This window comes from Piliocolobus tephrosceles, chromosome 8, assembly GCF_002776525.5.
Source record: "Piliocolobus tephrosceles isolate RC106 chromosome 8, ASM277652v3, whole genome shotgun sequence".
Lineage (NCBI taxonomy): Eukaryota > Metazoa > Chordata > Mammalia > Primates > Cercopithecidae > Piliocolobus > Piliocolobus tephrosceles.
In genome coordinates this window covers 24,555,645-24,578,309 of record NC_045441.1, presented here as the reverse complement: position 1 = coordinate 24,578,309, position 22,665 = coordinate 24,555,645, and the positions used below count along the sequence as shown (strand labels likewise).

At 36.1% G+C, this 22,665-nt stretch overlaps 1 protein-coding gene across 6 annotated transcripts in view; it reads right to left on the bottom strand.

Annotated features, from left to right (window-relative positions):
• Window positions 1–22,665, bottom strand: part of SEPTIN7 (septin 7) — a 101,554-nt gene that overhangs the window by 59,758 nt on the left and 19,131 nt on the right. For 2 of the 6 annotated variants that reach the window (XM_023183024.1, XM_023183028.3), the window contains one exon: window positions 9,222–9,324. In XM_023183024.1, the coding sequence (XP_023038792.1) occupies window positions 9,222–9,324 (103 nt within the window). Of the gene's footprint in view, window positions 1–9,221; window positions 9,325–10,611; window positions 10,617–22,665 lie in introns of all 6 variants that reach the window. The other 4 variants (XM_026447148.1, XM_023183030.1, XM_023183023.1 and 1 more) reach the window with 3 other exon arrangements.

The window sequence follows — 22,665 nt, the reverse complement described above, 5'->3', positions numbered from 1 at the left end:
CAAAATCCACCTGCTGCATATTAAGAAATGTAATACTTCAAAACTTCCTGCCTTGGGAGAGAATAAACCTGATTCATAATACAAAAACCACTCAATCTACAAATGCTTTCAACAGAAAGATGGACTAAATATAAAGGGGGAAATTCTGACCTCCTTTGATGCTAGACTGCAGTCACAGCTAGGCAGGAGGTGTTATTATTATCTCATATTTAAAATTATATTTCAGACATATGTGATACAGTCACCTAAGAAAAGGACGGATCCCCTTGACCCACAATAGTATTTGGCCTCCATGACCTAGTCTAGGAAAGATTTAGAAACTACCCATTATGGAGAAAGAAAGAGCAGTCTTCCTTGCCAAGATGAAAACTACATACTAAATGAGTCTCCTATGTGAGACTTACATTTCCATCTGTAAAGAAGCTGCATTAACATGTGCTCCCTTCATGCCCTTGCCTTCCATTCAGTACTGAGTTCTTGTAAAATACTGACAGACTATGCAGCCTTCACATTTCTGTCCCAACATCTAGCTAATTAAAATTAACAAATGTGATAACATTTTTACTTCAGTCCACCTATCCAATCAATCTTGAGTGTATTCAATACCAAGAGAACAGTTTCTCTAGGTCTCTGACAAACATGACCATCCTTACCTCTCTTTACTAATTTAGCCTATATACTATGAAGTTTATCTTAGACTTCTCAGTCTGTCAAAAGAAAAGATAGCTGTGTTTTTCAACACCGGAGTTTCTTATATCATTTTCAAAGACCATATTAGGATAGTATATGTATGAGAAGCAAAAACAGATTAAGAATTATAATTCAGTGACTTGCTAATATATATTTTTAAAATCACATTGATGACTTTTTTAAAGACTGCCAAATAAAACTGGGATATTATCAAGATTACATTTATTACACATATCAATCCAGATACTGCTCTTGTTACAGAACCAATTTTTTTTTTTTTTTTTAACGTTTGAAACAGAATCTCAGTCACTCTGTTGCCCAGGCTGAAGTGTAATGGCGCGATCTCGGCTCACTGCAACCCCTGCCTCCCAGGTTCAAGCAATTCTCCTGCCTCAGCCTCCTGAGTAGTTAGGATTACAGGTGCACACCACTACACCCAGCTAATAATCTACAATCTATAAGACTGATTTTACAAGTATTTTTTCCTGATTACACTGTTCCATGATTAAGACATTGGATTTAAGCCATTAATTCAAATTAAGAATTAAGCGAACAAAACATGAATATACAAATTACTGAAAAAAAGTATCATTTTTTCTCATGAATTAGTAAATGATTAAGATAATGGCATGCTTTTTAGCTGTAAAGTCCCCTTTCTCTAAATTTCCATAGCATTTGGTTTACACATTTCTTATGCCACTTAACACATTATGATTCATGGTATAGTTATGTGTATACTATTTTCCTCCTCTACTATTATGGCGTATTCATGTACCTTTAAAATCTCTCTCAAGCATCTAAAACAGTGATAACATCCATGGAATGAATAGCCTACCCTTCAAATATACCATAAATCTTTTCAAATTCAGAAAAAAAATTTTCCTTTTTTCTTAATATATAATCTTTAGTAGAACAAACTTTTAAAAAACAATTTTGCTGGCCAGTCATGATGGCTCACACCTGTAATCCCAGCACTTTAGGAAGCCAAGGAGAGAGGACTGCTTTAGGCCAGGAGTTCAAGGTTAGCCTGGGTAACACGGTGAGACCCCATCTCTACAAAACAATTTTTTTTTTTTTAATTAGCTGGGCATAGCAGTGTGTGCCTGTGGTCCCAGGTACTCGGGAGGCTGAGGTGGGACGATCACTTGAGCCCAGGGGCTCAAGGCTGCAGTGAGCTCTGATTGCACCACTGGGCTCCAGCTTAGGCACCAGAACAAGACCTTGTTTCAGAAACAAAAGACAAAAATGGAAGGGGAAGGGGAAGGGGAAGGGGGGAGGAGGAAGGAGGAAGGAGGAGGAGGGAGGAAGGGGAAAGGGGTAAGTAGGAAGAGGGAAGTGGGGAGGGAGAGGGGGAAGGGGAGAAAAGGAAAAAGAAAAGGGAAAAGGGAAAGAAATGAAAAGAACAATTTGCCAGTATGTACCAAGAGCCACAAAATGTTCAAATACTTTGATCTAATAATCCTACTTCAGGAATTATTAACAAATAAATAATAATGATACTGCCCTCTGTCTGCCAACATACATATAACAAAACTCTATGTGTTTAAAGATCTTCATTGTCATGCTATTTGTAACAAGGGTAGGGGTAAAAACAAACCTAGTGTTGTTCATCAGTAAAAAAATAAATTACAGGTCAGGCACAGTGGCTCACACCTGTAATCCCAGCACTTTGGGAGGCTGAGGCGAGTGGATCACAAGGTCAGGAGTTCATGACCAGACTGGCCAAGATGGTGAAATCCCATCTCTACTAAAAATATAAAAATTAGCTGGGCGTGGTGGCAGGCACCTGTAATCCCAGCTACTGGGGAGGCTGAGGCAGAGAACTGCTAGAACCTGGGAGGCGGAGGTTGCAGTGAGCCGAGACAGTGCCCTGCACTCCAGCCTGGTTGACACAGCAAGACTTCGTCTCAAAAATAAAATAACATAAAATAAAATACAAAATTTATAGTATATTCACTCTCAGATTAGAATACACATATAGTCATTAAGCATTATCATTAAAATGTTAACCAAAATTTCCATTCTGTAAAATTTTTATTGCAGCATTATGAGATCAAACAAAACAAATCATTCAAATGTCAAATGATAAAGTAATGGCAAAATATCAGATAGCCACAGCTGGAAACATTATGCAGTTGTCAAAAGTAAAATATGGAGGATAAACACAGCATATATTAGTGATTATTATCTCTTGCTGCTAAGTCTTTATTTTCCTTTCGTTTTTTTTTTTCTTTTTAGTATTCCCTAACTGTCACGTAATTCAGGAATCAACATGAAAAAATATCCTTTTCAAAAAGGCAGGTCCTCCTTGATGACTCCAAATAAGTCTCACCATATTTATTTCTTTCCAGAAAATAGCACAATTTGTAATCATTTGACTTACTGTTTGCTTATCTCCCTAAATTAACATAAACTCTGGTAATCTTCCTACATAAATAAACACAACATAACTGTTGTAAATTTATAACTCCAAGAATGTAGTATTTACATGGGAAGATCAATGAACTAAAACCAAAGGGTAAGAAAGAGAACATACCAAGCATATATACTTTCAAAAATTAAGCTTGTAACAAACGGTTTTGGTAGGGCTACTTAACCATTTAAAAAATAAACATCAGATTCCTGCCTCACAACTCAGATCAAAAAAACCATATGGACTTAAGATTTCAAAATAAAAAATTAATTAAAGTTAGTCTTTAATTAGTCATTTAGTCTTTATACTCAATAGACTTAATATGTAGTAGAACTTCTAATAACCTTGAATCAAGCAAGAAGACATTAAGAAAACCATAAAGAAAAAGACTGAGGTCAGGCATAATGGCTCACACCTGTAATCCTAGCACTCTGGGAGGCCAAGGTGGATGGATCGCTTGAGCCCAGGAGTTCGAGACCAGCCACGGGCAACATGGCGAAACATCATCTCTACAAAAAAAATACAAAAACAAAAAATTAGCTGGGCACAGTGGCACACAACTGTAGTCCCAGCTACTTGGGAGGCTGGGGGGGAGGAGAACTTGAACCCAGGAGGCAGAGACTGCAGTGAGCCAAGACTGTGTCACTGCACTCCAGCCTGGGTGACAAAGTGAGATCCTGTAGGTATGTAGATAGGTGGGAGGGAGGGAGGGAGGGAAGGAAGGGAGGGAGGGAAGGAAGGAAGGAAGGGAGGGAGGAAGGGAGGGAGGGAGGGAGTTTGGATAATGTAAAAATCAAGCTAATAGAAAACACAACACAAAAAAAATTCTGGAAAAAAATGTCAATGCCTACCAACAACAAAATAATAACAATGCCCTCAGAGTACCTACCTACCTAAACTTAAGAAAAAAAAAGTTTGTAAAAATAAACTAGAACACACCATTTATAAAAGAATATCAAAGATAAATAAACATAAAAAATAACTGGCAATGGCCAGCCACGGTGGCTCACACCTGTAATCCCATCACTTTGGGAGGCCAAGGTGAGTGGATCACCTGAGGTCAGGAGTTCGACACCAGCCTGGCCAAGACGGGGAAACCCTACTTCTACTAAAAATATAAAATTAGCTGAAGGTGGTAGTGCACGCCTGTAGTCCCAGGGAGGCTGAAGCAGGAAAACTGCCTGAACCTGGGAGGTGGAGGTTGCAGTGAGCTGAGATTGCACCACTGTACTCCAGCCTGGACAACAGAGCAAGACTCCGTTTTGAAAAATAAATAAATCAAATAACTAGCAACAATAAAATACAGATGAAAATAAGATACCACGTTTCAGCAATCAGATTAATATCCAGTGTTGGCAGTATTCAGGGAAAACGTTGCTGTCAACACTTGATGAGCGTGCAAAATAGTACACAACCTGTTTTAGAGCAATTTGGTATTATGTATCAAAACCCTTAAAACAATGTATCAATGTATCTTAACACAGCAATCCAAACTTCCAAAGCTTTATTATTCTAAGAAAATAACTAAAAATTCAAGCAAAAGTATAACTATAACCATGTTATTATAGTATTAATACTAGCTAACAATTTTAACTATCCTGACAATACGACCAAGAATGATATAGCCAACCTATACAGGCCATTAAAGTCTACAATTTGACCAATAGATAGGTTATGAAAGAACGTAACATAACACAAGATAATCACAATTTAACTGCACATTTAAAAGGCAATCACAGAACATTACAGATACACGTAAGAATACTAAATGTTCCTATACTTAAGAGTTATTATCAATAGATGACAGATGACAATATTTATTTTCGTTTTGCTTTTCTGCATTTTCCAATTTCTGCAATGAAATATATTAACTTCATTTTTTAAGTGCTTTAAAAATATTCAGATTTAATAGCTAGAAGGAATGTACAAAATTAAAATAGTGGACATGTGGAATTATGTGATTTTTTTTCTTCTAAACTTTCTCTTTGAATTACTTTTTCTAAGATAAAATTCACCATTTTAAAGCGTATAAATCAATGGATTTTAGTATATTCCCAATGTTGTGAAGTCATTATCGGTTAAGCTAATTTTATTAATAAAAGCAAAATAAAAATACGGAGCTCAAGGAAAAACCTTAAAATCATAACTCAAAGCATTTCAAGGAGCTAACATATCTTAAAAATACCACAAAATACTCAACAGCCTAGATACAAAATTTTGAGCCAATATTATCTTTCAATTTTTTCAAATAACTGATAAACTGACATAGATGTTATTCTATCAACTCAAACATCAACAGGTAGTGGAAGAAAATGACAACTAGGATAGTCATCGTATATCCTATCGCTAACTAAATAACTTGTAAACTTTCTTTGATAAGGCATATACAAAAAAAAAAAAATTATAATAAACTCTGAATCCCAAAAAATGGCTAAACCAACATGTTCTAAGCTCTCTCCTGCTAGAAAAAAAAAATGGAAATGCCAATCTGCCACTAAAAGACATATGGCATAGGTCAAATACATTACTGACGTATCATTAAATTTTTAAAATTCTGTAATCACAAAAATTTTGCAAAGTTCAAGATTACAGAAATGACTGAATTTTGAATTCTATCTTCCTAGGATTCAGAATAATAGGTTTAATACCACCTGTTTTAAAAACTATTTCAAGTTAAATAAAGCAAACTACACTCTTCTGAGTTCTGCCTCCTTGAAGAATTCTAGCAAAAACAGGATATTACAATTAAAAATTTATTCTCTATCACAGTTAAGTCTAATTAGGGAGCACACTAATGACAGTCAAGTTCTAAGCCAAACACGTTAGACAACTTCAATGAATAGAGATCTACATGTCTTCATTATTTGATATGCCTAAATTTTTCAAGATTCAAAATCAAGAATTCTAATCTCCCCATCAAATTGCCAATCAGGGTTTCCAAAATCCTGGCTAGTCTACCTTTCCGGCTTTATTTCTAATTGTCAAGTTACATCTTAGGGGTCAGATCCTAAAGTCAGTGTGCTGTGAAAAAAATCTTGAAAAATTCCTTATATCATCCATAAAGCACAATTACATACAAGCTAACAACCTAACTTCCTCCTCCACTAAAATAGGTAACTTTCTTTGGGCACATAAAAAGTGACCGATTTGTATTTAGGTGCCCTGTTGTCACTAGACTATAACATTCAGCAAAGTGAGAAGTTCACACTATCAAACTATGTGGAAGCTGATAATGACTAGGAAAATAGCAAATGCACCTCTCCCATTTCACACCCACTCTAGGCCAGATGCTCATTCCAGTGGAATAACAGGAAAAATTACTCGTACTATTTAAGTTCTCTAGTTCTCATTCTCATTCATTCTCTCTTTCACTGAATTCATCTAAGTTCAAGGCATATTGGATGTACTCTTATAAACACTGCACTATACCCAGTATCCCCAGATAAGCCTCTGCATGGTGGTTAAGAACATACCAGACTAACTGAGCAGTAGAATGGGTTTGGTTCTGTCATCTGCTAGCAATGTAACCATGGGCAAGTAACCTAATCTCTCTATGCCTCAGTTTCTTCATCTCCAAAATGGGATAACAATATCTACTTCATGGGGTTGTTGTAAGAATTGTGAGTTAGTAGATAATGTCCATAAAGTACTTAAAACATTGCCTGGCACGTAAAAAAGTTATGTAAATGATGGCTATTATTTCCCCCAACAGGACTGCTTCCTCAATCTTGGCCCCAATTCTATCCTTCAAACATCTGTCCTAAAGCCTCCCTTTTCAAAAGAAGGCAATAATAATCTCCAACCGAGGCAAACTCTCCTATAACCTTAAATTTCTATGGCTCTATACCCTTAAACTTTTGTATGATTCTACTGACCCCATTTTTATGTGGTTTATCTTGTCATATAAATCAGAAGCTCCTTTAAGAGAGAAAATATGGGAATACACAGCATGCTTCTTTGATATAAATAAGTCACTCAAGCAAGAACTCAATAAACATTGCTTATGGAGCAAGATTATTAAAGTTTTCCGACGAAGTACAAAGAGTTCAATAAAAAAAATCTGTTACAGATTATCAGCTGATATCAATGTGTAAGTTGTAAACGAAGAGTTGTAATGTGGGAGCCAAATTTATTCTGAGTGTAGATCCCAAAAATGAGGATTTAGCTCATAAGGAATAGCTGAAAGTTTTTAAGTCAAGATTATTAAAGCAAGGTTGGTTTTAGCTTTCTATGATTTGCAAATGATGCTGTTAGAGTCAGCCTAAAATCTGAAAAATAAATCAACATATTAGATACTAAGTGATTAGATACTTAGTGACTATATATTAGGCAATACACCTATATAGATGAGAATATTTAATACCTGCACTCAACATATCTATTCAAATGTAGTTAATTAAACAATGTTCAAGGCTCAGTGGGAAAACAGAGTAAGGATATTAACACTTGAAAATAAGGATATTAACACCTATTTTTTTTGGCCTCAGTTGAAGTCTTATCATTAGGAAGAGAAAAACGAAAAGCTGCATTTCACAAAGGGATTAATTAGAAAAGCTAATAAGTAATATACATCTAGAGACTGAATATCTCCTCTAAAAATCAAAATCAGATGACTATTTGATTTTTTTCATTTGGAAAAATGCCACAGAGATTTTAAATCAACTCTCTGGCCTTGATCACCAGACATTATCCTACTAAGTATGATTAGAAAAGTTATTCTTTAAACTAAAATTCTAATGTCAAAGGAAATTTTTTTAATTGTTACAGTTCTCCTAACGGACCTAGGAGGTTTTCTCATAAGTGAAAAAATTCTATTTGTCTACAGTTTGTCACTTAAGATTATTAATATTACACACGTAGAGGTAAGAGACAGTGTTTCTTCATATAATGATGATGTTACCAACCCGCTGAAGAAAAGGTATGCGCTGCATTATATTATCCCTCTATCTAGACCGACCTCTACTCCACAGCAGCAGTTTGCAAGCCAGATATACTACACTTCTACTCAACAAGAGATACATAGACAAGGTAATCAATGCTATAGAGTATCAAATTTGCAAATTTTGTACCATGTTTTATCTGTGAACTCTTACAATGTATACAACTTCCAAAGAGCCAAAAATCAACAGGTAAAATATTGCAGTCAGTAGATAAAATATTCTACCTCCCAATAAAGGAGTATTTCACAGCTAGTTCAATTAACCTAATTCAGCAACAAAATATTAGAGTTGAAATATAATTAACAAAAATATATACTACCTAAAAAGTCTAGCATCAACTCAATTTTCTTTGTTAAGGATAGCTAATCCACTAACCTGCAATTCACCTTCTTAAAACAAATAAGAGAAATACAACAAAGTTACACTATACAATATTCATAACTTAGGTTCTAAAGTCAGCCTATATGAGGTGAAAATACTGTGTAGTCATTTAAGAATAAGATTGTCACTGAAGATGACTAATCTTACAGATGGGAAAGGCACAGTATGTTTCTTCATACATAATAATGATGTTACCAACCTACAGCCAAAATTATCCTGAACAGTATTTTCAAATGGACTATATAGGCAGGGTAAGGTGTTCGTGGAATGAAACACAAAAGAAAACTGAAACTGAATTAGAGGATGAGGAGAGTCATATTTTACTCATTCCAGTGCTTACATTCAATTAATGAATTCCAAGGGTAATCAACTACATTATTATGATCCTCTATCCTACCTTTCTTTTCAAAATTCAGAGCACATTAAGTTAAATGCTTACATGATACTCCACTATAGCACATAAGCCAGAAAACAAAACTATCCGGGAGTAATAACCACCAGATGCTATTTTCTTTTGTAGCACTACCAACTGAAGATAACTTTTCTAGAGTTCCATTCCAACACTATCACCCACCATTTCTCAACTTTTAGTTTCTACCTTAAAAAAAGAGGCAGGACGACATAAATCCCATCATGCCACTGAGTTAAATTTTAAAATGTATGCACCTAAGAGAAAATATAACAAAGATATGATCACTATAGATATCTGTGCTACTATTTTCTTAAATTCATTCAGAGTTGACTAACCGTTTAAAACTTAAACCAAAGTTCCATTTTAATAAGGAATCATATCTTACCCACTACCATAAGCGTGAATTCAAAACCTCTCTTCACTGATTTTCTGTATACTTGATTTGGGAGATTGGCAAATCCCACATAGCCTTCAAGGTTCTTCTGTTGCTGACAAAAGCAAAAAGGGCCAAGTTATTCATGTATCAACAATACTATTCTGTCACATATTTCAAATTCCCTTCATGAACCTATTTTAGAAAATTATACTATTATTCACAGCAAATCAAACTAATTCCATGGCACTATCAATAAAACTATCAATTCTTAAATGGACAAAATTATTTGAGCATGAGTTGATTGACAATATAATGGTTAATTATAAAAATCCAAGGGAATGAAATAAAAATTTAGAAAACCTGCCTCAGAGCAAAGATTTTAATTGACAGTAGTTAGTAACAAGATGATTGACCAACCAACTAAAAAAGCAAAATAACACAGGATTTTTCGCAACAAAAAAATTCAAATCCCCTTCACACAATATTAAGAATCCTTTTTAATTATCTCCTTTGATCACACTAATTACCACAGGTATGAGATTCTTGAAATTTGTCTTCTTATTCATGAAATGAAATTAAAGTGTTGAATTTAAAGCAATTTTTAAAAATAAATTATTGAAGGCTCTTGTGATCAGTGTCAACCAGCTACAGTATCATTCAAGCTGTTATGCCAGGTCCAATTTTGTCACTTCAAGGTTTCACATGATCCTGCCGCCTTTATCTTCAGGTTTATCCAAGTTTTAAAGTAAATTATAACTTCATTTTCTATTGTTTTTTTTATTCCTAGATGACCTCAACAATAGTTTCAAGAGTAATTCAAAGAAATCTACTTCCAAATTGGTGTAGTAAAGAAGTCTGACTTCTAACTTACCCATATGTGAGAAATATTGTCCATAGTTAAGACTATCCGAATAAGCAGAGTCTTATTGGTTAATTTTACTTTGGAGGTAGTCTTATCTCAACATAAAAAACAATAGCAAAAAGAAGCACACATTCTCTTAAAAGTTTCTGCCACGTAATTCTCATTTAAAAAGCACTCATGAGATCAAAACATCAATGCGATACATTTGGATTTAACAAAGAACAGAAGTCTACAATGTTTACTAGTCATGTAGATAAATATTCCATCCATCATCTTTGGCTTTCATTTCATAAAACTAATTCTTAAGCCAAATTTTTAAAACTAAGCCCATTAAAATGAAGAGCTAACTGTAAACATAATAATTAGGAGACTAATCAAATCTAATATTTTTAAGTCAAATATTTGAAAGTCTGCTATGAGTGGAGTTAGAAATATGTATTAAACCTAAGGTTTCCTTGGCTCATATTTCATCCAACTGTAAGTTAAATTTAACTGAGACTGAAAAAAATCTCTGTATAAATTATGTAGTATACTCACAGCTACTTTGTAAAGAACACATTTCCATCATTCCAGTGTTCCAGATTCCAACAGAAGAAATCCACAGAGGAACAGTAAACAAAGAATTCCAAGAATTGTAATGACATATTCAGTCCAAACAGGAGAGGCAAATCCATTGAAACACAGCAAAAGACAGAGGGGGGAAAAAAAAGTTACTTACATGTAACTCAACAAATTAGAGGTAAATTAAAAAGAAATTAAAAGCAGACTTTTTTCTAAACATGTCAAAAAGTAGTATTTTTTGTGTGGGATACAATGCCAGTGAGTTTAAACCCATTTTCAGCAGCTGTCCTGCTGAAATATAGAAAATAAGGCCTATTATTGCACCCTGCAGTTGAGGTTTTACAGAAATGGTAGAAAAGATATAAAAGTATAAAGTTCCAGGAAGGTATACAGGAACCAAGTTTTAAATTACAAGAAGGAAAAAAAAAGGTTAATTTCATGCAACTTTGCTTTGTCAGTCACTGGATTAAGACAGCTCAGATAAGACAAATGTAAATGTTTTGGTTAAAATCTTTTTAAACAATGCTGTATTTCAAGTTCTATTAATTAAACTGAAGTCCAGAATTTAAAGAAATGTAGACAGTTAGATACAGGAAAAGGAAGGACGCTAAAGATGATAAGCAGAAACAGATGGAAAGAGGAGACAAATGTGAACTGTGAAAACTGAAAGGCAACTAATAGTATAGAAAATAAAATAGATAATCCTTGGCCAAACTGTGAAAAATGTATCTTTTTATACTGAGACAAATCTATGAGTTATACTACAAACCACTTCAAACAATTGGAGTCAGTTTTATAGTTAAGGTAATTAAAAGCATAAACAAAACCCCAGTTTTAAAGTTAATTACAAAATTATTCCATGACAAAACCATCCAGTGACTTCCGAACCTCCTCAAAAGTAAAAGCCAAAGTCCCAATAATGGTCTACAGTGTTTTTCCACCTTAGCAGTATCTTAGAATCACTTGGGGGAGCTTTTATAAAATCCGAATGTCCCAGCTGCACCTCCAGATCAATTAAATTAATCTCTGCAAGTGAGACCCATCCATCAGTATTTTTTAAAGCTCCTCATGTAGTTCCAACGTGCACGAATGCTGAAAGCCACTAGCCAACAAAGTCCAGTAAGATCTGGCTCTACTCTTACTTCTGGTCTCATCTCCTGCTACTCTTCCTCCCCTTGCTCACATCGCTTTCCCCAGCACTGAATCCCTAACTACTCCCCAAACATACACTGCATACTTTCATTTCATGGCTTTTGCACTTGTTGCTTTTTTTATTTGGAATAGTTTTGTTCTTTTTTTTTGAGACAGAATTCACTCTGTCACCCAGGCTGGCAGGCAGTGGCGTGATCTCGGCTCACTGCAACCTCTGCCTTCCAGGTTCAAGCAATTCCCTGCCTCAGCCTCCCAACTAGCTGGGATTACAGGCATGTGCCACCACACCTGGCTAATTTTTGTATTTTTGTATTTTTAGTAGAGATGGAGTTTCACCATCTTGGCCAGGCTGGTCTTGAACTCCTGACCTCATGATCCACCTGCCTTGGCCTCCCAAAGTGCTGGGATGACAGGTGTAAGTCACTGAGCCCCAGTCACAGATTATTTTTATTACTCAAATGTCACCTTCAAAAAGGCCTGCCCTAATCACCTTATTTAAAATTACGACCCCACTCCTCAGCACATCGCTGCTTGCTGTATGCTTCTCCTTAGCTCTTGCCACCATCCAACACACATTTTACCCATCTTGTTTACTGTGACCTCCATCCTGCCCGCAATGTAAGCTCCATCAAGGCAGAGATTGAATGAATTACATAAATTGTACATCAAAAAAGGAAGCTACTGAGAGCAAGTTGAAGTAGTTTCAAAGAATACAGAATTTTAGACTACACCTTCAAGGAACCCATCAGATAAGAGGTATAACAAAAATGCCTCAGGGTCTGCCCTTGTCTCTTACTCACTGCTTTATCCTCAGCAACGAGAACAGTCTTTGGCACACAGTACTATTTTAAAATTGTGAAAAGCGGGAAACCATTCCAGGCAAAGGAGTGGGCCCTAAAGTGGGGATGAACTTGGTATTTCCAAGAGTAAAAAGAAAGCCGAGGTAGGCGGATTGCCTGAGCTCAGGAGTTTGAGATCAGCCTGGGCAACAAAGTGAAACTCTGCCTCTACTAAAAACTACAAAAAATTAGCAGGGCATGGCAGCGTATGCCTGTAGTCCCAGCTATTCGGGAGGCTGAGGCAGGAAAATGGCCTGAACCTGGGGGGTGGAAGTTGCAGTGAGCCGAGATTGTGCCACTGCACTCCAGCCTGGGTGACAGAGCGAGACTTTGTCTACAAAAAAAAAAGAAGTTCCGTTAACTATAATGAAGTGAAGTAGTGGACAAGGGGATGAGTGATAGGAAATGAGGTCAGGGAGGGAAGTAGGGGCCAGATCATTTGGGACTCAGCCAAAGTAGGAAGTATATGGATGTTATTTTAGGCATGATAGGAAGCCACTAGAGGGTTTTTCACAGGCAAGTGACCTGATTACTGTTTTAAAGATAGTTCTCGGCCATCCAGAGTGGTTCATGCTTGTAATTCCAAACTTTAGGAGGCCAAGGCAAGAGGACTGCTTTAGCCCAGGAGGTTAATGCCTCAGTGAGCTGTGATCATGGCACTACACTCCAGCCTGGGCAACAGAGTGAGAAATTTCATGGTTGGTTGGCGCTGAAAATATAGATTTAGGAATCATCGCCATACAGATACTATTGAAAAAGGACTGGATTCCCAAAGACAGACGAAAGAAGATAAAAAGAAGGGGGTCGGCCGGGCACGGTGGCTTATGCCTGTAATCCCAGCACTTTGGGAGACCGAGGCGGGTGGATCACAAGGTCAGGAGATAGAGAACATCTTGGCCAACATGGTGAAACCCCGTCTCTACTAAAAATACAAAAATGGGCTGGACTTGGTGGTGCATGCCTGTAGTCCCAGCTACTCAGGAGGCTGAGGCACAAGAATCGCTTGAACCTGGCAGGCAGAGGTTGCAGTGAGCCAAGATCGTGCCACTGCACTCCAGCCTGGGCAACAAGAGAGAACTCCAGTCTTAAAAAAAAAAAAAAAAGAAGAAGGTGGGTCGAGACAAAGCCCTGAGCACTCTAACATTGAGAGGTTAGGCAGAGAAAGATCAGCCAGTGAAGACAGGAAGAAAACCAAGATCATCTCAGGGATGGAGGATTCATTCAACTATGCTGAATGCTACAGAGAAAGATACCAGAATAGAAACAAACAAACTGATAAAATTTGGAAGTAAGGTCACTGGTAACTTAAAAAATAAAAGCAGTCTCCGTAACATGGTGACAAAGAAGAGTAACTACGATGATTTACAGTAGACAATTATTTGCATGTAACTATCATAATAAATAACTTTAACTTTTTAAATAAAATTATTTTAAACATTTTGTCAGTTCCCCCATATGACTGATTTCCCAGAGGGAGAGAACCATGTCATATTCATCTCTATGTTCTTAGCAAGGTGATGACACATAGTACATATTTTAAAAATCTGAATGACTACTCTTTCAGGAAAACATCTTCTGAGGAAGAAATGCTGTAAAAAGATAACATTGGTTTGGCTCTGATAAAAACATATCATCCCAAAATTCGTATAAAAGTATCCTACCAGATACAAAAATACAGCTCTGAGGCTACCTAGCACAAACACTATTCAGAAAATATACTAATAATTTGGCCAGGCATGGTTGCTCCAGCCTGTAATCCCAGCATTTTGGGAGGCTGAGGCGGGCAGGTCTCTTGAAGTCAGGAGTTCGAGACCTGCCTGGCCAACATGGTGAAACCCTGTCTCTACTAAAAATACAAAAATTAGCCAGGCATGGTGGAGCACACCTGTTGTCTCAGCTACTCTGGAGGCTGAGGCAGGAGAATCGCTTGAACCTGGGAGGCAGAGGTTGCAGTGAGCCAAGATAGCACCACTGCACTCCAACTTGGACGACAGAGCAAGACTCTGTCTCAAAATAAATAAATACATACATACATACATACATACATACGGGTTGATTAAAACATATAGACTATTCCTATCTCATAAGAATTTTTTCCATACCCTAAATTCTAAAATCAACCATAGTCTGTAATTCAAAAGACTTAACCACCCACTGATTCTTTTCCTGCACAAATGTTCACAGTGCCAGTGTGAAATATCTCTGGATAAGGAAATATTAATTATAGATGTGAGTGATACAATTGTGGCATTTATAAGTATGTATAAATAAAAGTATATTCACCCAAGCTTCTACAAAAATGCCCCGGGTCTTTAAAGTATTCCTTGATTTCAAACATTAGTCAGGTAAGAAGCAACATTTATCAAATAATCTTTTCTAAAAGCGTATCTGCTAGATATGCTTTATAAAATCTTTTAGATGTTAAATCTGTATGTTAAAAGCATAGTTAAGAAAAATCAAACTACAGTAACTCCACTGCTTGATGAAAAAAATCAACTTAAATACAATATCCAGTAACTCAGTTCTAACCTTCCTTCTAAGGTTAAATAAGTTCAGCACAAATGTATTCAAATAACACTATGTTTCAAACAAGTTCTAATAGATAGATTATTGAAACTCTTAGAATTCTTTATGTTCTCTTGCCATTTGTTCCTGTTCCAAAGTTACCCAAATCTTGCTATCTAAAATCCCATTACCATTTTTAAAGCTCTGAACACTAATTTTCAACAAATCTTCCAATAGATAAAAATTTTCCAATAGAAAAAAGCAGCAACTTATTTGAAAACTATTAAATATGCTTTTTAGTAACAACAAAAAATTGATCAAGGGGAGTTATAACAGAATGGAAGCCTATTAAAAATCAGAATTTGAGAAAAACACAATCCTAGAAGGAACTATAAACCTTCAACTTCCCACTATCATTACAAAATGAGATGTTTAATAAAAAACTAAAATGATTAGGCATTATAATGCACACCTCAAATTACCTTAATATATCCAAATTCTATTTCTCCTCTTAGTATGTGCAGTTTAAACATCAGGCTACAAAAATCCAAGGTTTACATTAGGAACTTTACATTTCAAAAATTACCATTTATCTTTTCTAAATAACTTCAAGTTCAATCCGCCTCCCTTTGGATTTTAAAATACATAAAATATATATACACAAATATATATATTTATATATAAAATATATATGCAAATATACATATATATAGCATATTGTTTTATGAAGTATGTTTCTCCTAATGTGTATGTAATTCTAAATATGAAAAACTACAGACTACAAAAGGAAAAGATATTAATGCAGAAGTTTACTTCTCAACTCCTTAGTATTCCTAACAAAAGCCTTCTATTATACACAGATGTAAGTGTCTGGTACTTGCTTAGTCAAACTCCTGCCATCTCTCATACAGCCTAAGGGAAAAGTTAAAGAACTTCATGTGCCATTTAAATGTTTTAAATATTTTAAGTATAATGGTCTAAAAATGCCTAGATTCTAGATTTAATATAAAATAAAAACTAAAATATTACAAGATTACATAGGCATATCCTAAATATCAGTTTTTGTGTTCCTCATCCCTCAACTATTTTAACGGTTCATTACCTATTTAGCATGCCTCCAGCTCTCTTCTTTTTACTGATATGAACAAATGGGTACTGACAGAACCAACTTTTATTTCTTAATCCTATTCTGGATTCTCAGTTAATCTGTTAAAAAGATTCTAATATTTAACTCTATGAATACATACAAGAATGAGATAACTTAAAATTTAAATCAATTTTTCTTTGCTCTGATCTTAACTTCCTAGACTTACTGACCTTATTCCTTCACTCATTCATTCAACATACTTACAATAAGTCAGACATGTATGTGTGTTCTAGTAATTAGGAATATAAAAGCTAATAAAAACAAGGTCCTTGCTCAAGAAGCTAAGAATCTAATAGGGAGGTGAGGTAAGCTAGAGGACAATTAAAATAATTCAGTGATAAATGCTCTCATATAGGAAAGCACAGAAGGATACATGAGAGCAAACAAGGAAGGGTGTTTCATCCTATCCTGGGATCAGATCCTTTATATACTGAAGGACTGACCAGTAGACCTTAATTTGATGAGAGATGAGGGTGGGAGCTGCAGAATATGGGTCTCAGTCAGTTGAGTTATTAACTGCAAAGGCCCAAAAGCAAGAAGAGAGTATGGTTCCTTACAGCAACTACAAATAGTTCAATACAACTCATTTTTAGGATCAAGGAGCTACAGCTTAGGAAAGTTAAGCAAAAGCCAGATGAGGAAGGACTTTGTTGGTCATACTTAGGAACTTAGACTTCATCTTGAAAGCTTAGGAAGAGCATTAAAGATACAAAGAGGAATGCACAATCACATCAATTCACATGCAGAGTCACATTCATACTTTAGAAAATTACTACTGACAAGAATATTCACGATGAACTGGAGAAAATGGTAGTAATCCCAAGAGCTGCTCCAGCTGCCCAGGGGAAAAATAAAGACTTGAACCAAGAAAGAGGCAGTAAGGATAAAGAGAAATATCGGTTAGAACTCTATTAGCCATTAAGGTAGCCACTAGCTACATGTGGCTACTGAGTACTTGAAATGTAGCTAGTCTGAATTAAGACGTGCTATAAGTATAAAATATCATGTTTTAAAGACAGTATGAGAATAAGAATCAAAAATATCTTACTAATAATTTAATACTGATTGCATGTTGAAACAAAATTTTAGGTATACCAATTATATAAACTATAAAACTAAAGTTAGTTTCACCTGTTTATTTTTACTTTTTAAATGTGGCTATTATGAAAGCTTAATTACATATGTGGCTTGCATCAAATTGCTATTGGACAATGCTAGGTTAGATATTAAAGAGATGAAATGACAGATCTCTGTAACTAACTTGCAGAAGTGTGATAAAATTAGGATTTCTTAATTTAGGCTTGAGCAATTAAGACGAATGGTGAGTACCAATTGTTAAAAGTAGAAATCATCTGAGTTAAGGCGCTAACTGGACTTTGGGAAGACAAAGTCTAGTAGGCAGTTGTATATATAAAGGTTAGAAATGCTAGAAACATCAAGGTTAGACAGATAATTAATATCTTAAGTAATCAACATTTAAATGGTATCAAGGCCATGGATATGAATCAAAATACAGTATACACAGTAGGAAGCAGGCCAAGAAGCAACACCAACATCCCATCATAATCACCTAAACAAACCTAGGAAAAGCTGAGAGAAAAGAATCAAAGAGCTCACAGAAGCATTTCAAAGGAGGTCAACTGCAGCAGCCCCCTCAAGAAGTGGTTAACTACACGAAATGCTCTGGAGTGGTCAATCAAAGGATACAAAAAAATCTACTTATGGTTACTGGAAACCACTGTCAAAGCTGTATCAATGGAAAGATAGGGGAAGAAGGCAGACTGGAAATAAATAAGCAGAAAAAAAAACTACAGGAAGTGAATATAAGCAATTATTTTTTAATGCTTATCTTTGAAGAGAAGAACAATAGGACAGAAGCCAGAAAATACAAGGTCAAGAGTTTTAAGCACTTAAAAAAAAAAAAAAAAAAAAAGGCAGTTCTATTTGTGTGAATGGTAATAGGAAACACCAAGTAGTAGACAAAGTTAAATAGGACACAGATAACATTTATGGAATGATGGACAGGATTTTCCCTAAGTACCAGAGATAAAACAACTTGAAAATTCCAAAAAAAGAAAAGAAAGTAGGGGATTTTAAGAGGTAAAGATGTGAAACAGTAACCATAAGAACAGAGAGAGAGACAAGGAATACAGAGCAGCCATCCAAGCAATTTTGTCCACCTAGTTAAGGCTGAAGACCACAAATCTTTGACTGTATCCCTGAAGCCATGTGATCTTTTCCTCCAGCAGCAATCCATAACTTGAGTACAATAAAACTGGCTGTAGGAATCATTTGAAACTTGCTTTGCAGGAAGGGTACACAAAAGTACGAGATCAAGAGAGCTGACAAATACAGCTGAGGCAATTCAGTGAATGAAAATGGAGAGGATCAAGGATGGAAGGCAGGAAGTGAAGAAGACAGTAAAAAAATAAGTTGCTGGGTGCGGAGGCTCGTGCCTGTAACCCAGCACTTTGGGAGGCCGAGGTGGGCAGATCACCTGAGGTCAGGAGTTCGAGATCAGCCTGACCAACATGGAGAAACCCCACCTCTACTAAAAACACAAAATTAGCCAGTCGTGGTGGGGCATGCCTGAAATCCCAGCTACTTGGGAGGCTAAAGCAGGAGAATCCCTTGAACCTGGGAGGCGGAGACTGCAGTGAGCCAAGATCACGCCATTGCACTCCAGCCTGGGCAACAAGAGCAAAACTCCGTCTCAAAAAAATAAATAAATATATGTAAATTGTGGTTAGAATGGGCTATACAATTAAGATTTTAGAAGTGGAATGTAAGTTGTAGATGATAGTCCCACAGGGTTATTACTTCTTTTTTTTTTTTTTTTCTTTATTTTTAAATTTTTTTCTTCTCACTCATTCACCCATAGAGTTATTAAAAGGATGGCTCTCAGATGAGACAGAGAGAAAAAAAAGGATGTCTCAAGAATAGTCAAAAAACTGAAGCTAACTTATTGAATGCGTCTTACACATGGGCCTAAAAATGTCCCAGAATGATGATGGAGCTTACAGCAGAAAGAAAAATTGAGTATTAGATGTCATCTTTAATATTAGAACAAAACAGGGGTGTGGTAGCTGAAAATTTTAAGAAGGGGTAGAAAACACTGCTGCTAAACAGTAAAAGTGTAAGGAAGCAGGGTTCTTTTTAAAGGAGAATGGCCTACAGTCTAGACCAGTGCTATATCATGGAAATATTAGGTAACCACATATGTAATTATAAATATCCTACTACAGGGGTCCGCAACTGCTACCCCAACTGGTAGCAGTCCGTGGCCTATTAGGAACTGGGCTGCACAAGAAGAGGTAAGTGGTAGGCAAGTCAAGTGAAGCTTTATCTACATCTCCAGCCTCTTGTATTACCGCCTGAGCTCTGGCACCTGTCAGATCAGCGGCGGCATTAAATTCTCATTGGAGAGTGAACCCTATTGTGAACTGTTCATTGAAGGGATCTAGGTTGCACATTCCTTATGAGAATCTAATGCCTGATGATCTGTCACTGTCTCTCATCACCTCTAGATAGAATCCCGTATCTTAAAAAATAAAATAAAATAAAATGAATATTAGGCTGAGTGTGCTGGCTCACTCCTGTAATCCCAGCACTTTGGGAGGCTGAGGCAGGTGGACTGCCTGAGCTCAGGAGTTCAAGATCAGCCTGAGCAACATGGTGAAATCCTGTCTCTACTAAAGTACAAAAAATTAGCCGGGTAGTCCCAGCTCCTCAGGAAGCTGAGGCACAAGAATTGGTTGAACCTGGGAGGCAGAGGTTGCAGTGAGCCAGGACAGTGCTACAGCACTCCAGCCTGGGCAACAGAGCGAGATGCTGTCTCCAAAAATTAAAAAAATAAAATGAGGCCAGGCATGGTGGCTCATGCCTGTAATCCCAGCACTTTGGGAGGCCGAGAGGCAGGTGGATCATCTGAGGTCAGTCAGGAGTTCGAGACCACCCTGGCCAACATGATGAAACCCCGTCTCTACTAAAAATACAAAAATTAGCCGGGCATGGTGGCATGCAACTGTAATCCCAACTACTCAGGAGGCTGAGGTGGGAGAATCATCTAAACCCCGGAGGTGGAGGTTGCAGTGAGCTGAGATCGTGCCACTGCACTCTACCCTGGGTGAGAGAGTGAGACTCCATTTCAAAATAAAAATAAAATTAATAAAGTGAGTATTAGTGCCCAGTACTGGGTGACGATGTGGAAAAAGAAACACTCTCCTACATGACTTTTGGAATATAAACTTAAACCACCTACCTAAAGAGCAATTTAACCATGTGGACCAAACACTGAAGTTTTTATTCTCTTAAATTCAACAAATTCCACTTTCAGAAATGGATAGTCTTGAGAATCATACATGATTAAGATAAAAGAATATTCAACAAAGCACTGCTCAAAATAGTAAAAAATTGTAACAATTTTTGATGAGTTCTAAAGACAAGTGAAACTAAAATTATATTACAGTACCTCCATGTATTAAAATACCAGGCAGCCATTAAAAGTAAGGTTTTAGAAAAATATGCATGGACAGATAATGATATATTGACTAGAAAAACATTCTTAAACACTTGTCACAGGAGAACATCAAAGAAATTGGTGGAGTAAATACTTGAGAAAATTCTGCTTCATTAAAAGCAAGGAGAAAACTGACACAAACTGTTCAAATCAACTTACTTAAAATTCTGGAAATTAAATAAAAGCTTGCAGGTCTCCATGTAATGTTTACTCAAGAAAAGGGACTGAGCCTTGGTAAAAACAGCAGCTCTGGCATTTTAACTTGCCCATTCTCATCTCTCTACCTCTACACTAGCCTTGAAAACCAACAGCACACTATCACAGTAAAAACCAGCAGATTAGTGGCAACTGGAAAAAAACAGATCAATCATGGAATGCCTTCAAAGCCTCCCTCTCAAAGTGCTATCATTATTTGATGTGTCTGGTAATTCCTAAAGGCCTACTCACAAGTGACCACTAAGATAACCAAGCAGAGACTTCAGTGACAACATATGGCAAAAATTAACTTCACAAAATTAGCTCGAAAAGCAACTAAGCAAAAAACAAAGAGCAACAACAATAAACCCTGCAGGGAAGGGAGAATCTGATTTCCAGAGCTGCCACACTGTATTATTTGAAATATTTAAAATGTCTAGTATTCAAGAGAAAATCATGAGCCTTGCAAAAAAAACCTCAAAAGTGCATGGCCCACATACAGGAGAAAAAAGCAACAGTCCTTGAGAAAGCCCAGACATTAAACAAATACTTTAAACCTGCTATTTTAGATATGTTCAAAGAACTAAAGAAAAGTCTAATAAACTGTCAAGTATGAAAACAATGTTCATCAAATAGAGAATATCAAAAATTTTTTTTAAATCCTGGAGTTGAAAAATATAATAAATGAAATCAAAGTATTCACTAGAGAAGCTCAACAAAAGATTGGAGCTTGCAGAAAAAAGAATCACCAAACCTGAAAACGGGCTAAATAACATTAACCAATTTAAGTAAAGAAAGAAAAATGAACAGAGCCAGAAACCTACAGAACAAAATCAAACATCAAGTAGGGGAGGGAAGGAGAAAAGGGGTGGGTCGGAAGGAAGGGGTATATCTTCAGAATGTATATTCTTCAGAATGTATATCTGAAGAAACAGAACTGAAAATTTCCCAAATCTGAAGAAAAACATTAGTCTCAACATCAAAAGCTCAACAAACTGAATAAGACAAAATCAGAGACCCGCACATCATAATCAAACTGTCAAAAACCAAAAACAGAGAATACTGAAAGCAGTTTATGAGAAGCAACTATATGTATAAGAGACTGTAAATAAGAATAATAGCTGACATCCTATCAGAAACCATGGAGGCCGGAAAGCAAAAGGATAACATATTCCAAATGTTGAGAGAAAAAGACTGTCAACCAAGTGAGCTATGAGGGTGCCACTGCACTCCAGCCTGATTGACAGAGTGAGATCCTGTTTAAAAAAAAAAAAAAAAAAAACAAAGAGATGTAGAAAACAGCAAAATCACAGGTGTAAATCATATCACTACTTAGATTAAATTTAACTAGATTAATGCATTTTGCTGTTTCAGGTATAATAGGACTCCAATCAAAAGGTAAAGAATGGCTACGTGGATTTTTAAAAGTAAGATCCAACTATATGGTGCCTACCTGAGACACGTTTTAGAATCACAAACACAAGCAGGTTGAAAAAAAAGGACAGAAAACAACAAGAGAGAGCTGAAGTAGCTACACTAATATCAGAAAACACAGACTTAAAAGACAAATCTTGTTACCACAAAGAAGGATATTTTATACTGATTGAAGGACCAATCCATTGAGAAAATAGAACAATATTAAGCACATATGTCTCTAACAAAGGAGTCCTCAA